The 16165-nt window shown below is 56.3% G+C and overlaps 1 protein-coding gene across 1 annotated transcript in view; it reads right to left on the reverse strand.

The window, feature by feature from the left end:
- Nucleotides 1-1336: 1336 nt before the first annotated feature.
- The window catches only part of ENG (endoglin), a 60768-nt gene continuing 45939 nt past the window's right edge, over nt 1337-16165 (reverse strand). The window contains exons 10-15 of the mRNA XM_050926059.1: nt 13995-14033; nt 12065-12178; nt 8505-8759; nt 7667-7727; nt 4019-4114; nt 1337-3179 (exon numbers count right to left, since the gene is read on the reverse strand). Coding sequence (XP_050782016.1) covers nt 3061-3179; nt 4019-4114; nt 7667-7727; nt 8505-8759; nt 12065-12178; nt 13995-14033 — 684 coding nt within the window. The 3' untranslated portion in view covers nt 1337-3060. The remainder of the gene's footprint in view (nt 3180-4018; nt 4115-7666; nt 7728-8504; nt 8760-12064; nt 12179-13994; nt 14034-16165) is intronic.

A 16165-nucleotide genomic window follows, 5' to 3' on the forward strand; every position in this document is an offset into this window, starting at 1 on the left:
TGCATTCTCCACAGGGCACAGGGGCATGGGCTAGGCTGTCCACTTGGAGTCCTGGGCAGGGCTGAAGCTGCTGCTGAGAGAGCACCGTGGCTTTTGGTTATTCATAAATCATGGCTGGGTCCTGCTCCAAGTACTCCGGGCCCCAGCCAGGTTTTTGCCTAGCGGATGCCCATCTGCGCACAGGTGTTTCCTGCAGGGCTTAGCCAAGCTGGCTTCATCCCTGGATCCTGACTACCCCGTTCTGCACGTGGCCCCCGTCCACCGGACCTGCAGGGTGGGGTGATGGTGGAGCTGGTGAACACGGGACTGGCCTGGGTGCTGCTGCTCAAGGACCCAGTTACCGTGTACGTGAGTGGTGGTAAATCTGGGCGAGCTGACTGCAGCTCCAGGGGTGGGGGGCACAGCTGCTCATGGGGCTGCTAACACTAGCCAGGCACCAGCGTCAGGGGGAATTAGTCCAGGCTTACATGAAGCTTCCTCTGACTGGCCAACCTGGCTGGTCCCTTCCACACAGTGCGGCGGCTCCAGGTGCCTGGGTAAAAACAGGAGCGCCTGTGCAGGGAGCTGCTTTCTCCTGCTTCGTTTGCAGGGTTCTTGCACCTGCACCCCAGACAAGGCCGTGCGGGGAGGAAGTGAGGTGCTGGGCTGGGCTGGCTTTGGCCAAGGCAGGGCTGGGGCTGGCTCTGCTCAGGGTGTGGCTCCCAGGTGGCTTAGCTGAGCTGTGGGCTGGGGCAGGGAGCTGGGCTAACCCAAGGCCTTTAGGACTCGGGCAGCCTGGTGCTCTACTGACAGCAGCAGCACTATCTGCAGGAGCAGCATCTCCCACAGCAGCAGCCAAGGCAGCCCCCAGCCCAGGGCCCAGAGAAAGAGCTGGCTTTGGCTTTGCCGTTTCCCCACCCGCCTGGGGCAGCTTGGCCCTTTCTGGCAGCTGCTGGTCAGCCCAGGGCCACTTGGTGCTGGGATGAGCCTGGCAGGCTGTGTGGAAACAAGGAAGGAGCTCGCCCCTGTGCCACGTTCTGCCGCTTGGGGAGCAGGCTGCTGCTCTGGGTTTCCTGTTGTCGAAGTGGGGCTGGGCCAGGGCCAGGGCCAGGGCCAAGGCCATGCTCTTTGGGCCAGCCCAGCTGTTGGGGGCCGGCCACTTGCACAGCTGCATGTGCACAATGCAATGGAAACCTGAACAGCAGCTGCCTCTACCAGAGAGAGGGCGCGTGGGCCTGGTTTGGGGCTGGGCTGGGATAAACAAGGAAAAGCTGGAAAGGGGCGTGTGCTGTTTGCGGGCCCGTTCCCCGCGCTGAGCGGGCTGGCCAGGGCCGGGAAGAATCTCCGCAGGCTCTGGTAAACCCAAGACACATTTTATTTATACATTATCATGGTTACAAGGGGTCACTACACATATTTACAGACCAAGGACAGGCGGTGCGGTGGCCTGCCGGTGCCTGGACACAACCCCGGTGCGGGGAAGGCAGGGCAAGGCCCAGCAGGTGCGCTGTCTCGCCCCCTTGCCCTAGGGCTGTGTCTGGTGCACACATAAATACCCGCTTGGTCAGGCTGAAGGCAGCTCGGCTCCCACGCCGCCTCTGCCCCCCAGCCTGAATGATTTTGGTTGGTACAAAAAGAAAAGGTACAGAGTTGACCACCTTCTGTTAGGAACTGACATGCCCCTCAGCACCGCTGCTGGGTAACTGTGCAGGGCTAGTGGGGTATATACAGCAAGGAATGTTGGGTGTGCCACAGCCCAATGGGGCCATGACTGCCTGGCCCTGAGCTCTGCGGCACCGCCCAGCCAGGTGACCGGGGGGAGGGGGCACTCCCTGCCTGCCACAGTTGGGGGGGAGCTGACTCCCTGCTTCCTATTTGCTCTCTGGATGCTCACGCCTTTCCAACAGCCCAACGGCATGGCTGTGCTCCAGCAGCGGGGCGACAGGGGAGAGGAATCACTCCCCACTGCCTGCCCAGATCAGTGGGAGTGGGTCCCTGACAAGGAACCGGGCTGGGGTGGAACGAATCCCTCCAGCAGGAAAACCCCGCCTGGCCCCTCCCACTAGCCCTGCCTGGGAACCTGACTGCCCCTTGCCTGGCTGACTGTGGTCATGCAGCTGCTGGCCGAGCACCCAGGTACCACTAGGGGACTTGCTGATCTCAGCTGCCCCACCTGCGACAAAGTGGGAGACCGGCAGCGCCTTGACAGGCTGATGGGGGGAGCGTGTGCATGTTGGATTGGGTATAAGCAGCCGACTCGGGAGCACACTGGCTGCAGCTGAGCCCTGGGGAAAGGGCTGGGCTCATGCTGATTGAAGCTCTGCTGTGAGCGACAGCGCGTCTGAGTGGACACATCGTTCATGGACTGTATCCCACGGATCTCGCAGACGGTGATTCTTCAGTCGGGGCCAGGAGGGCTGGAGGGATTGGCAGTGAGCAGCGGCCTTTCACCTCTAGTTTGGGAATTGGACAGTGGCAGCAAAAGCCGAGCCCACTCCTCGACTAGGGGGACCCCGCTGAGGGGAGTTCAGGCATTACACCCTAGTCAGGCTTTGGCCCCTCTCCTGGGGCAGCCTGAAAAGGGGGCAGGATGGGGGGAGATCCAGGGAGGGCCATCTCTGCATTAGGAAATGGACACCAGCCCCTCTCAGGTGGCCACTGAACAGCTGCAGGGGAGAGTTACAGGGATTTTGGGCAGAGAACGACTGGCCTAGAAGTGAAAGTCTCCCTGGGCCACCTGCTCTCCCTACGTGCTGTCTGCTGGTCCTCATGCTCCCACTCCCGGCCTGTGGCCGGGCCTGGTACCATGCTGCTGATACCTTCCTTGGGTTGGCTGGGTCCGTGGAGAGCTGGTTGGCGTGTTGCTCCCAGAGTGCATGAAAAGTGCTGGCGCGGCTGCTCCTCTCAGCTGTGCCTGTCCAGCGGAGCAGCCTACGAGGGACAGGCCCCACTGTCTTTTCCCCCCAAGCTGTCCCTGGGTCGGAGAGCTCAGCTGCCTGTGGCTCTGCTGAGGTCCATGGGTGGGAGCTCCCGGGCAGCCCCTCTCTCCCCGAGGGGTGGGGGTTCCGGGTGGCCTGCTGCCTAGGCCATGCTGCTGGTGGAGCAGGGGGTGCTCTGGGTGCTGCCGATGCTGTGACTGGGGCTGCTGCTCTCGGAGGCCGGGGCGTTGGTGGAGACGGGCTGCAGCTTGGCCATGGGGCCTGGAGTATGTTACATGTCAGAAAAAATGGAAAATGTTAGGCAGGCGCCCGCCAGGGGTTATTTCCCCTGCAAGGCCAGAGGGGCTGCTCCCAGCCAGTCAGGGGCTGCTGAGGGAACCGAGTGCATGTGGCGGCTCCTCCTCCCCCTGCCCAATCACGGCCCTTTCAGTGCTGAGATAAGCCAATTGCCCGTGTTTACACTGGCCCTGGAAGGAAAAGGCCTGAGTGGGCAGAGATAAACCGATCAGCTGGTCCCCGCTGGGACTGGCCGCCTATTCAGGAGGGCGAGAAGGCCACAGGCTGCAGGATTCTGTTGTGATACTGGCGCTTTTTGCAGATAAGCTTGCAGGCAAGGCAGACGGAACAACTGCTCTGCCCTTGGGAACAGGAGCAAGGCTCCCGCAGCAGCAGCCGTGAGATCCTCGGACAGAGCCGGGGCCTCACCCCAGCAACAATCATCCTCGTGCCCTGCTGGAGGCCTCGGGAAAAGGGCCGGGTGGACTGTACCAACATGCCAGCATCTTCCCTGGCTCGAGGTGGGATGGGGCTACAGGGCAGATGCACTGGTTGGGGATCTGGCCCGAAGCGTCTCTCGCTGGGCACCAGCACTATAGCACGAAGGCTGCGTCACATCCTGGAGCAGGTCTGAGCCTGGAGCAGCTGACCAGCACCTGCCAGCCGAGAAGTCCCCCTGCCCCGCAGCACTCCAAGGAGCGACCCCGGCTCCGGCTGAGCAGACCGAGCTCACCCCAAAGCCATGGCACTGGGAACCATGCAGTGGGGGCGGGGCAGAGGGAGGGTGACGGGAGCAGAGTCGAGGCGAAGCAGCAGATACTCACGGGTATGGGAATAAATGCACCAGAGCGCCGCGGTGAGGAGCGTGCCGATTAAGAACGCTGCGAAGGTGATCCCCACAACTGCTTCTATCCCTAGGCCTGGATCCGCACAGGAGAGAGGAGCATTGAAAGCAATCAGCATGTTTCCCCAGATGGGGGCCACCCTCTGCTCCCCTATAGCACCCACCCACCCCTGGCTCCTGCCAAGATAATACACTATGGAGCCTTCTCTCTGCCCACAGTCAGGACTTCTGTACTGAATCCCATCCACTGCTGATGGGCCAGCAAGAGACGCCCCTGCCTCCTGCCCCAGAGCCTCCCTTTTCCACGCAGGCACCAGGCCCAGGTGAACCCATGGTGGGAACTGAACTCCGGGGCGAAAAGCAGGGCACAGGTTAGCCCTGCAGGGTGGATCTGCCTGAAAGGCCTGTGGAAGGAGGTAACGGCTCGGTTTGTAAGGGCTCCACTCCCCTAGCAGAGCCGTAGCGGCAGCTCATTGGCTGTGCAATAGTCTGAGCGCAGATATGTGCCAGTCCCACCAGGCAGGACCAAAGCGTGCCAGTGACTTGAAATGAACCAGTTAAAGGGAGACAGAGAAAGAGCAAAGCAAATGGCTTCCAAGTGGCCTTGCCCCCCAGCCCCTCTGCATCAGTCTGACTCTGCCCCTCTGCCGCAGGGAGGGAGGGGAGGTTTAGAAATGGTCAGAAGCAGGTTTCTCTGCAAGCAGCAGGCTCACAGCCTCTCTCCTGCCACGCTGCCCATGCGCTTTGGGCCCCACAGTCCTGCAAGCTGCTGCACGCTTTGGACATTTATTCCTCTCCTTAGGCCAGGTCTGTCCGAACAGCACTGCAGCGGTGCAGCCGTGCCGATCCAGCTGTGCCACTGCAGCACGTCGGGTGGAGCAGCTCTGTGCTGACAGGCTCTCCCGGTGCCATAAAATGCTGAGCACTACCTTGGTGCAGCACTGAAACGCAGCCACCTCTAGGCGTGGGCGTGGCAGCTGCTTGGCAGCGCACAGGAACACCACACTGATGGTGGATTTTCTGCAGGCAGGTTAACAAGGAATGCCTGGCAGTTGAAACCACACAGAGGTTTCCAGATGAGGCTGAATGTAGTTAAACACTAGTGGGGAGGTGGGGGGGCGCACCCCTTGGGATCTTTCATGGGCACAGGTATTCAGGACATCAGTGCCTCACCTCCAAAGAGAGCAATGCCAGCAACACAGCCCCCCGGCCGCCATCCGGGGGCACTGGCTCAATACGGACTCAGAGAAGAATCACACCACCGCTGACTGCAGAACCCAGCCAAGGAACCATCAAGCCCTTGCTCTGATTTATTTATACTGTGCTTGCTACGGTCTCTCAGTGCCTTGCTCAGGTGGCTGGATGCAGACTGAATGGCAGAGGTAGAAACCTGTCTGGCTGGCTAATGGTTCCTGGCCTCCTCTCAGTCCCTGATTCCATCCCCCTTGAGGGAGCAGCTCTCTTCTGGTGCGCCCAGCAGCTCCTCTCTGTGGCTGTCTCCGGGCCGCGGCGTTCATTAAACCGCCCGGGGATGTGAGACGTGTGTGTTTGAGAGTGTGATGTGCGGAGCGAATTCCAATCAGGGCTCGCTGGTGTCAAAAGTCTTTCCTTGCTTTGTTGTGCTGCTGTCCTGGGGGAGCTGAGCGAACAGAGGCAGGAAGAGGGGACCAAGGTGGGAGGAAAGCAGGAAATCATCCATTCTTGGATGGCGCTGAAGATTCATTCCTGCCTGGAAAGAATTCAGCTGGGCAGGAAGCTGGGCCACGCTCCCTTGCATGGAGCGACTGTAAAAATAACCGCTATTGGAGCCATCAGCAGGACGTCTCCCTCGCGACTGCTTGGAAGGTTCAGCCAGGGGAGACTGGCATGCAAAGAAACTCCTTCTCAGGGGCTGAGGTCACCTGTCCATTATCATCCCCAAGTCTGTGTCTTTTGGACGCACCTGCCCCATGCCAGGTGCTGTTCACACACAGGCACAGCTCCTGCCCCAGTGAGCTCACCAGCACTCTGCCTTCACACAAAGCTCTGTGCAGCATCGCCAACCCCAAAGCTTTAGAAATCAGGAGCCAGCCCGCCCCCCCACGGCAGAAGATCTTAAAAATAACACATTCCAGGGTCTTGGCTTTGCCTGCTGGGTCTTGAGATGATAGGAGTCATGCTGTTTAGCTTTTCTCTGCAGCCACCAGAGCCAGAAGCGTCCTGGTTTGTAACAAAAGCCGAGCCTGTCACCTCCATCCTATGACTCCAGGAGCTGGAGCTTGAAGACAAACTCTAGCCGTCACCCGACCACATTAAAATGGCAAGGCTTGGCCACACTATATTTGTCTATTAGAGATCAACTCCTCCCAAGAGCTTTTCCCACAGAGAGATTCTGATTTCCAGGATTTTGCGGAGAGGATAAAAATGAAGTGGTTGGTACTAAATGCAAACACCAAACTGGACTAATAATGCTTCTACATCCATGCAGCGTCCTTCGTTCAGAATGACCCGAAGTCACTTTACAAACGCTAGCTACAGGAATCACTACACACATCAGTGAAATGCAGCAACCTCTGGGGTGAGACACAGCTGCTAGTTAACAGCTACACAAGAGAGTTTGGGACAGGAAGTAAAGGATACTGCATCCAATTGCCACCAGGCTCTTTTGACTGAGTCCTCTCCAAGTTGGGCTGTTTCCTATCACACCAAGACAAGTTTACATGGGCTCTGGCTCACATCAGAACTTTGCTTCCCTTCCCCGCCCCCTCGCAGCCTGTTATCCTGCGCAGACAACTGGTGCACAGTCACTGTACACAGCTTCCTGTAGGTCAGCGCCTGGCCCGGCCACAACCCCTGACCCCTCTCTAGGGAGACCGGCTGAGACATCGCACGGCTCTGTCACAACAGCCTCAGCAGGGAATGCAGATCAAGGAGAAATGACGAGAAGAAAAGCAGAAGGAAGCTGCCAGGAATTTGATAAGAGCGCCAGCGGGACGGCTCTGTGGAAAAGCCTGTGTTAAGTCTTGGGCTCAGGGCCAGACTGACCCCTCTCCCCCTAGCCCCAACCAGGATGAAGGCATCTCACTTGCTGCAGCCTGGGCAAGCCAGGCACCCTGCGATGGCCAGTTCTCAGGATGGCTCCCGCCAGCCTCTGGCCTGTGGAGTTCTGTATCTCACATGGTAGCAAGGCAGCTCTGCCACGTCTCATGTCATTCAAGTGCCTCCCCTTTTGGAGAGGAACATACTGTGCCCTGGGTCCTGCTGTCCCACCCTGGGCATTGCTTCCCAGTTACAAGGCGTCCCACCTGCGATCAGGCTTTTCCCCACTCAGCCCATTTCTGTGGGTGCAACCACATTTCTCTTTGAACTGGTATTTCTCTCCTGTCTATTCATCCCAGCCCCATTAGCCCAGCTCCCATTCTCCAGCCGAGGGAAGGTGCTAATCCTGCCAGAAGATCCTTCATCGAACAGAAACTCGACAAGGACTATGGGACACTCTCTGCTCCCACATGTGTGCCTGGACCTCCCACCAGGGACAATCTAACGAACGTGCAGGCCAGGGTCCATGCCGATCCACCCTCACTGTGTGGCTTGGTTCCAGCTCTCAGCTCTGACCCAATGTGACATGACAAGGAGATCGTGAACTCACTGGAAGGTGGAGGTCTGGTGTCCTGCAGCGTCACCTCTAATGTTTCCACGCTGGTGCTGCCCTGTGATTTTGAGAAAAAACCCGAGGGTTAAGATGAGCTGTGCACATCTCTGCCCTGTCCAGCGAGAGAGCCCTGAGTACTGCACGGATCCCCCAGCAGCTGGTCTCAAGGCTATAGCAGGAGGGGTGAGCACATGGCGTCACCCTGGGAAGAGACCCCCTGGCCTTGTGGCTAAGGTGCAGGCCAGGGAGGCAGGAGACCTGGATTCTATCCCTGGCTCTGCCACAGGACCAGTGCCCAGGTGACCCAGGGAGGCTCAGTTTCTCCTGTAAATGAGGATACCGATTCCCAGCCTGATTCATTCCTGTTTCTAAAGTACTTTGGGGCTCTTGGGCAGTAGGTGCACTATGCGCCCCTGGTCACGGCTCCGCTGCTCTTGGGAACAAAGAGGCGACGTCACCCCCAGCTTGTGCCCCGTGCAAAGGCTACGGCAGTGGCCCGGAGGGAGGGACACGGGGGCTAGTCTGCGCCCTGCGATCCAGTGCAAACCCCTCTCGGCTCGGCAGGGTGGTGCAGTGACAGCGATGCCTGTTAACCTCCATCCAGCCTTGTGTGTGTGTCGTCTGGTGTCGGGAATGGGACAGAGCTGCACGTCAGCAGCCAGCCAGCGGGACATGGGAACGGAAGCTCTGGACCCTCCCATCGGTGCCTGCCTCCCCCCGGCTAGGGCAGTGGGAACAGCCCCCTCGCTCGACAGATGGCAAAGGGTCCTGGGCCAGGGTCACGCCACCAGGCCTCCTGGGGGTGCCCGGGAAGGAGATGACCCCCCACACTCACGTTGAAATGCCAGGCCACTCGGCACGACAGGGTGGCGCAAGGAGGAAAGGGTCCTCCCCCAGCCGGACTGTAGATGAAGCTGAACCGATGGAGCTCCCGGCCCAGAGTGGCTTCTGTCGGCTCGAGGACAGTCTCTGCTTGGCTGAGTGGCACAACAGGCTGGATCGGGAGCTTCTGAGGCTCCTCAGCAGAAATCTGCAGAGAACACTCCTTCACCTCCAGGAATGTCTGGGGAATGCCAGCCCGAAACGAGACCTGCAGAGGGGCAGCAGGAGAACAAGAGTTCAGTTAGCAGGTCTCGGGGGTTGTATCTCATCTCCGTATCTGGGCTGGCAGGGAAGGAAGCCAAAGGATCCACCCATGTACCAGCTGAAGACAAGGGAGCAAGCCAGCCCCAATCTCCAGTTGATGATGTAGCTTCCTCTTGGGTGAGTACAACCACCCGCAGGCCTGGGTGGGTGCTTCTCTGAGGCGTGGGTCCTGGATGCAATGAAGCTCTGTCCGCACTGGGATCAGAACAGGGCTACTCCAATCATGTTTACCCACCACTGGCGTGGCAGAGTTCTAGCAGGGTTTCTGTCACCAGCACAGACAGCAATCCTCCTCCTCCACGTCAAAGGCGTGGGTGTTAGGGGATCTGCCAAACAATGCTGGGTGCAGGCAGTGCGTGTACCAGGAAAAGCAGAGAGAGCGGGAGGTGGGCCAGATGCTGGAGACCATAGCCACCACCATGCCATAGACACCAACTTTGGGTACCTATCTCCCAAGGAATCTGCAGAGGCTACCTGCTCCCCACGGCACCGGGGGTTACTCTAGCTCAGCCCAGGTGCTTAAGGGGAAGGCTGTGGTCTGGCTGCAGGACAGCGAGAGAGGGGAAGATGCTGCTGAGTTGGGGGCGCTCCACGCTCGGTGACCACAGGACAGCTGAACCCCACAGTGGTGAGCTTTCCTCAGGGTAAGAGACTTTGCTTTCGTGCTACAAGCATCACCCCTGGAGATTAAGGCTTTGTTGACTGCACAACACTGTTTTTGCCTGCCGAGTTAGTCCACTGCCTTACGCTTGGGTTTCTGACATGGCTTTAGTAATTCCCTGTCCACTCTGGTCTGGGCCAATGTACCAGAACCCACACTGCAACTGCAGCATTTAATGCGCAGCTGTAGCTGGCCTGGATCTGATCCCTCTGCGCAGACAGCGCCGGGCTGTAAGGGCCGGATCCAACGCCTGCCCTTGTTCTCTGGGCTTTGGGTCAGGCTGATGACAGCCACATGGCCAGCAGATCTTGCACAGACTGGGTTTGTGGACAACCCTTCATCTGACTGATAAACGGTCAGAAAATCTGCAGTCCTAATTCCTGAGCCAGAAGAGTTTGAGCAGGAAGCTATGACCACATGAAGAGGCTGGAGCCACCTTGTTTGGGAAAAGTGATTAGCCCTGATAGACACTGACCCCTAAACCTGATTTGTGGACGGAGAGGGAGGGGCCAGCCCGAACCATCTGCAATCAAAGAACCAGTTCCCTGCCAATTGTCTGACACGCACTGTGTATCCTGGCGCAAAGAGAACAGCGGAGAGGAAAGCGAGTTATTTACCTTCCCCCAGCCGGAAGGCCCCGATGAGCTATCAGCACCTGTCACCAAGGCCCAAATGCTTACAGACGGGATGTGGAAATAAGAGAGACACCAAGCCAAGGGCTCTGTTTCCGGCAGAGCCTTCTGATGTGATCCAGGTTGCTCAGTGATATGTTATCATCTTTACTCTCACAAAACATTCTATTAAGACCTAGGCCTGAGTCATCCGAGACCCGATTATCATAGAAGTGTAGGACTGGACGGGACCTTGATAGGTTGTCGATTTTAGTCCAGTCCCCTGCACTCAAGGCAGGAATGTGCTAAACCCTTTACAACCCTGTACCTGCCTAACTGGGGCAAGGTACCGTACCTTGTATATACCCGCAGGCATAGTCTGACTGGGGTCATTCTGTGGCACAGTCTGTCTTCATCTAACACAGCGACACTCTCTAGCCGGGAGAATGTCTCCACCCTCAGCCAAGGTGCATTGTGGTTTGTGCAGCCAGACCCTCGCGAGCACAGCTGAAAACAGCAGCGTAGATGCAGCGGTGTGGGCTTCAGCACGGGCTGTGCAAGCGCACCAGGGTACGTACGCGTGCGGCTCGCCTGCACCGAAGCTTGTGCTGCCACGTCTACATGGCTACTTTGGGCTGGGCTGGCACGGGTCTGCCTGCATGGCACTCCCCCCTCGCACTGCAGGGCAGGTTGTCCCAAATGCTCTTGTGTCTGTAGGAAGCCAGAGGCTGACACAGGCGGAGTGCTGGTTGCAGGAGTAGCCTCGGTCAGACTGTTCCCTGTACACGGGGAGTGAGGCTGGGTGGGTGTGGAGGCAGCCTTGGCATGGAGAGGGAGTTTGGGACAGGTCAGATGGGCCCAGGAACAGGTCCATGTTCACATGCCGTCCTTGGCAATTAGTTCTCCCCCCAAGTTCACTTCCAAGGAGCTGCTCTCCCCTTCCCGTACGCACTACTTGTGTGAGTAGCATAAGGCAGGGGAGTGCCGCTGGCTCCATGCAAACTCCTTCCCACACCAGCTCTACCGACTACCCTTCATCCTGAGCTGCAGCCTGATCCCTGTCCCCTCCCCGGGGCTACTCCTGTCCTGGGCACTGGCTCAGCTACCTGCTGCCTGGCCCATTTCCACGGTCTCTTACACACAGGCCACATAGGCCGCTGCTTTTGCCCATCGGCACCTTTGATCTTTCGATTCCAAGCCCTGCGGAACATAGTGTGAGCATGTGTCAGGAAGAGCCACCCCTCCCCAGCTTTCTCTGCCCTGCCCACCTCACTCTTCCAGTCCTGCCTCACACATTTCCTGCTCCTGTCAATTGTACAGCTGCCCCGATGGAGCGAATTACCAACCATTGCCCCCACAGGGCACCGGTCCCCACCAGACCAGCTTCATTGGTTCCAGTCACGCCTGTAATCATCTCCGTGACGCATTTAGCTAAGTGACCAGGGCGGGCTACCCCTGTCACAGCCCCGCACAACTATCAGAACCCTCAGGGCCGAGCTGCAGCTCCCTGTTATTCCAGGTGTCGGCTCCCACAATTCTGCCAACACCCCTCATCTGGTTCGCGCTGCCTCCAACGCATGTCACTGTGGACGTCTCCACCACCGGGCCAATGCCTCTAATGCTTGGTTTTAAGCCCAGACGGTGAGTGCTGGCCTGGGCCTCTCTCAGCCAAAGCCTGCCACACCGGGGAATCATTCGAGGAGGGCCGCAAATGACTCGTAGTCGCAAAGCCCCTCTGGGATTTCAGTCCAGCTTTCTAGGGATAAAGAGGCTCCTGCATTAACTCCCCATTCCCAAGGCATCCCTCACTCCATGGACACAGCAGGGAACAAACACACCAAGGTACAGGGATGGGCTAGGCAAAGCCACTCTTCAAGTGGCCTGGAGCCTTCTAGCTGCTCATCCGGCTTCATGAACTCAGCCCAGCCAAGCCTGGCGCCAGCCGGGCCCAGCAAAGGTAGGAGAGGTGCCCAGTACCTGGACATAAGCGGCTTTGTTGACTTCCAGCATGGTGGTAGAAGGCCACTTGAAGTCCTGGGTCCGGTAAAGCTGCAAACGGAGCTCCTGTGGCAGGCTGCACTCGAACGGCACCTGCGAGAGAAGGAGACAGGGCTGAGCTCCAGGCTGCTGTCGCTCTGAGAGCTCACAGGTGCTGGTGCAGCCTGGTGTATTGGGCTTTGCAGTGATGGACCATGAGCACCACTGCAGAAATCTAAGCTCCTAGAGCCAGCCCTTAGGCCTGGCACTGATGGGCATTTTATGAATACCCCAGAAAAGGCCAGATTATTTCAGTGACGACTGATATCTCTCCCACCCCAGTGCTTTTTCCTGATGCAGCTGAGGGAACTGGGATTGTTTAGTCTGCAGAAGAGAAGATTGAAGGGGGATTTGATAGCTGCTTTCAACTACCTGAAGCGGGGATTCCAAAGAGGATGGATCTAGGCTGTTCTCAGTGGTAGCAGATGACAGAACAAGGAGCAATGGTCTCAAGTTGCAGTGGGGGAGGTTTAGGTTGGATATTAGGAAAAACTTTTTCACTAGGAGGGTGGTGAAGCACTGGAATGGGTTACCTAGAGAGGAAGTGGAATCTCTATCCTTCGAGGTTTTTAAGGTCAGACTTGACAAAGCCCTGGCTGGGATGATTTTAGTTGGGGACTGGTCCTGCTTTGAGCAGTGGTTGGATACCTCCTGAGGTCCCTTCCAACCCTGATATTCTATGATTCTGTGATTCTATGTCACTGCCAGGCCAGAGACAACGGCAAGTGATCAACATTCAACCATCACCTAGCAAAGGTGAACACCTGGGGACAATGGGTTTGGTCTAGTTGGCTCCTCTTGTCTGAAGGGAGGGGGTTTGAGAGGAATGGAAGTTACGGGAAGAGAATGAAAGAAGCAGGAGCTTCTAAAGGGACTCACCCTGGGGGAATGGGGAGCGACTAGGAGAGACATTTTGCACCAGATTAAGATGAGGGGTGGGAGGCTGCGGCAGGGGCAGGGTAGGCAAAGGGTGGCAGCCCTGGCCTGCCAGAACACAGGTGATCTCCCAAGGCCCACAGGAGCACGCTGAACTAGGGAGGGACATGGTGTTTAGGGTGTTTTATTGTTTTGGATGCGCCTGTGATTTGCATGATCCAAGGCAAACAGCCTGCCAATGCTGGGCTGGCAATGTGTGTGCGTGTTAACTGTGTCACAACTGCATGCCCCTGAGAGAGAGAAACTGTAAACCCAAAGTTTCACACCTTTACTGTGAAGTTCTGGAAGAGGGGTGTGTTTAATTACCGGGGTCAGGGCCGTGCCCAGAGTAGTTAGGCAGCTGGACAGTGGGTTCCAGCCCCCAGACGGGGCTGCCAGACACAGGGTCTGCGGTCTGAGAACATGCCTAGGGACCCCGAGATTGGGGCAGTGGCTGGACTCCATTCAGGGTCCAAGGGCTTGAAACACTGGGGATCCAGAACAGCAGTGGCTCGGATTCCCCTCGCAGCAGTCCTGACGAGGGGCTGGACGGGGGCACTTGCTGGGATCTGTGACATCAGTCAGTCCCCAGGATGGTAGAAATCCTGTACAGTCCCTGGAACAGGGATGCTCTCTGCTGCACCACTAGAACTCGGCCGTCTCAATCACTTGTAGCTGCGTCATGAGCAAATGGCAAACGCTTTCACTTCCCCTCCGGCTGGTTTTGTTGTCAATCCCCTATCAGGGAGGGAGGAAGGAAGACTGTTCCCTAGTCACCCGGATTTCTCTGGGGCAGTGGGGAGGAGCAAAGCGTGAATGAAAGAAAGAAAAGGAAAGAATCCTCCCGAATCACAGCCTGGGACTCCTGCTGTCCGGAGGAAACGCTCCAGCCCCGTTTCTCCTCTTGGAAACAGCTTGGAGACTTGGAGATTAAAAAACAAGCAACTCCTCTTACCTCAACTTTCTCCAGCGATGAAGCCAGTGTCAGGATCAGCTGGGAACACAAAGAGAATGGAGAGAACATGAGACTCTAGTGAACGGCTCACCGAACTGATGCAGCAGATAGTGCTCTGGCTCCTGGTTCCCGAAGAGCTGCGCGTGGCATCTCTCAAAGGTGGGAGCCAATCATTTGGAGTAGAAAAGGATTAAAAGTCCAGAAGACAGTGTGGTTTCTAGCCACTGGGTACACTATGCAGCTTTGCATGCTGGGACTTGCAGTCTCCACACGGCACCTCTGTATTAAAGACAAAAATGGCAGCTGTGACCTACTTGTCTGCAAGTTCGGGTGTTGCTATTGCAAGGTACTGAGCAGCCTCAAGCTCCAACAAAGCTATTGGGGGGTTGAGGATTCTCAGCACCTCACCGAATCAGGCCCTAGTGACTGGCACTCAGTTGAGCTAGGGTTGGGCACCCCTGCCTGCTGGAGCCATGGGCAGCTGGAGACACACCGATGTAGATTGGTCCTTTGCTGGTACTGCCTAGGAGTGATGTGAAACACATGGACAGTTCTGGAAGCGACTGAGTCCATTTTAGCTGCTTAACACAGGGGTTCTCAACCTTTTTTATCCTGAGGCCCCCCCACAACATGCAGTAGAAATGCCATGGCCCACCTGTGTCACAACAACCGCTTTTCTGCATACAAAGGCCAGGGCCAGCGTTAGGGGGTAGCAAGCAGGGCAGTTGCCTGGGGCCCCATGCCACAGGAGCCCCCACTAAGCTACACTGCTCAGGCTTTGGCTTCTGCACCATGCGGCAGAGCTTCGGCTTTCTGCCCTGGGCCCCAGCGAGCCTAATTCTGGCCTTGCTTGGCGGTCCCCCTGAAACCTGCTTGCAGCCCCCCCATGGGGCCCTGGACCCGTTTGAGAACCACTGGCTTAACGGGTGTAATGGACATTGGTACTGGGTACCTGCCCAGCCTAGCCTTTCATTACCAGAAATTGCTATTGATACTAATCATAGAATCATAGGACTGGAAGAGACCTCGAGAGGTCAGCTAGTCCAGTCCCCTACACTCAAGGCAGGACTAAGTATTTTTTAGACCATCCCTGACAAGTGTTTGTCTAACCTGCTCTTAAAAATTCCCAATGACGGAGATTCTACAACCTCCCTAGGCAATTTATTCTGGTGCTTAACCACCCTGACAGTTAGGAAGTTTTTCCTAATGTGCAACCTACACCTCCCTTGCTGCAACTTAAACCCATTGCTTCTTGTCCTAGCCTCAGAGGTTGAGGAGAACAATTTTTCTCAGTCCGCCTTGTAACAACCTTTTAGGTACTTGAAAACTGTTATATCTCCTCTCTGTCTTCTCTTCTCCAGCCTAAACAAACCCATTTTTTTTCAGTCTTCCCTCATAGCTCATGTTTTCTAGACCTTTAGTCATTTTTGTTGCTCTTCTCTGGATTCTCTCCAATTTGTCCACATCTTTCCTGAAATGTGGCACTGAGAACTGGACACAATACTGCAGTTGAGGCCTAATCAGCATGGAGCAGAGCGGGAGAATTACTTCTCCTGTCTTGCTTACAACTCTCCTACTAATACATCCCAAAAGTATGTTAGCTTTTTTTGCAACAGTGTTACACTGTTGACTCATATTTAGCTTGTGGTCCACTATGACCCCCAGAAACCTTTCTGCAGTGCTCCTTCCTATGCAATCATTTCCCATTTGTGTGTGCAACTGATTGTTCCTTCCTAAACAGAGCACTTTGCATTTGTTCTTATTGAATTTCATCCTATTTACTTCAGACCATTTTTCCTGTTTGTCCAGATCATTTTGAATTTTAATCCTATCCTCCAAAGCACTTGTGACCCCTCCCAGCTTGGTATTATCCACAAACTTTATAAGTGTACTCTCTATGCCATTACAGCAACTCCTCATTTAACGTTGTAGTTCTGTTCCTGAAAAATGAAACTTTAAGCGAAACGATGTTAAGCGAATCCAATTTCCCCATAAGAATTAATGTAAAGGGGGGGGGCTAGGTTCCAGGGAAATTTTTTTCACCAGACAAAAGACTATATATATATATATATACACACACACACATACACACAGTATAAGTTTTAAACAAACAGTTTAATGCTGTACACAGCATTGATGATTGTGAAGCTTGGTTGAGGTGGTGAAGTCAG

Source organism: Gopherus flavomarginatus, chromosome 17 (assembly GCF_025201925.1).
Source record: "Gopherus flavomarginatus isolate rGopFla2 chromosome 17, rGopFla2.mat.asm, whole genome shotgun sequence".
NCBI lineage: Eukaryota > Metazoa > Chordata > Testudines > Testudinidae > Gopherus > Gopherus flavomarginatus.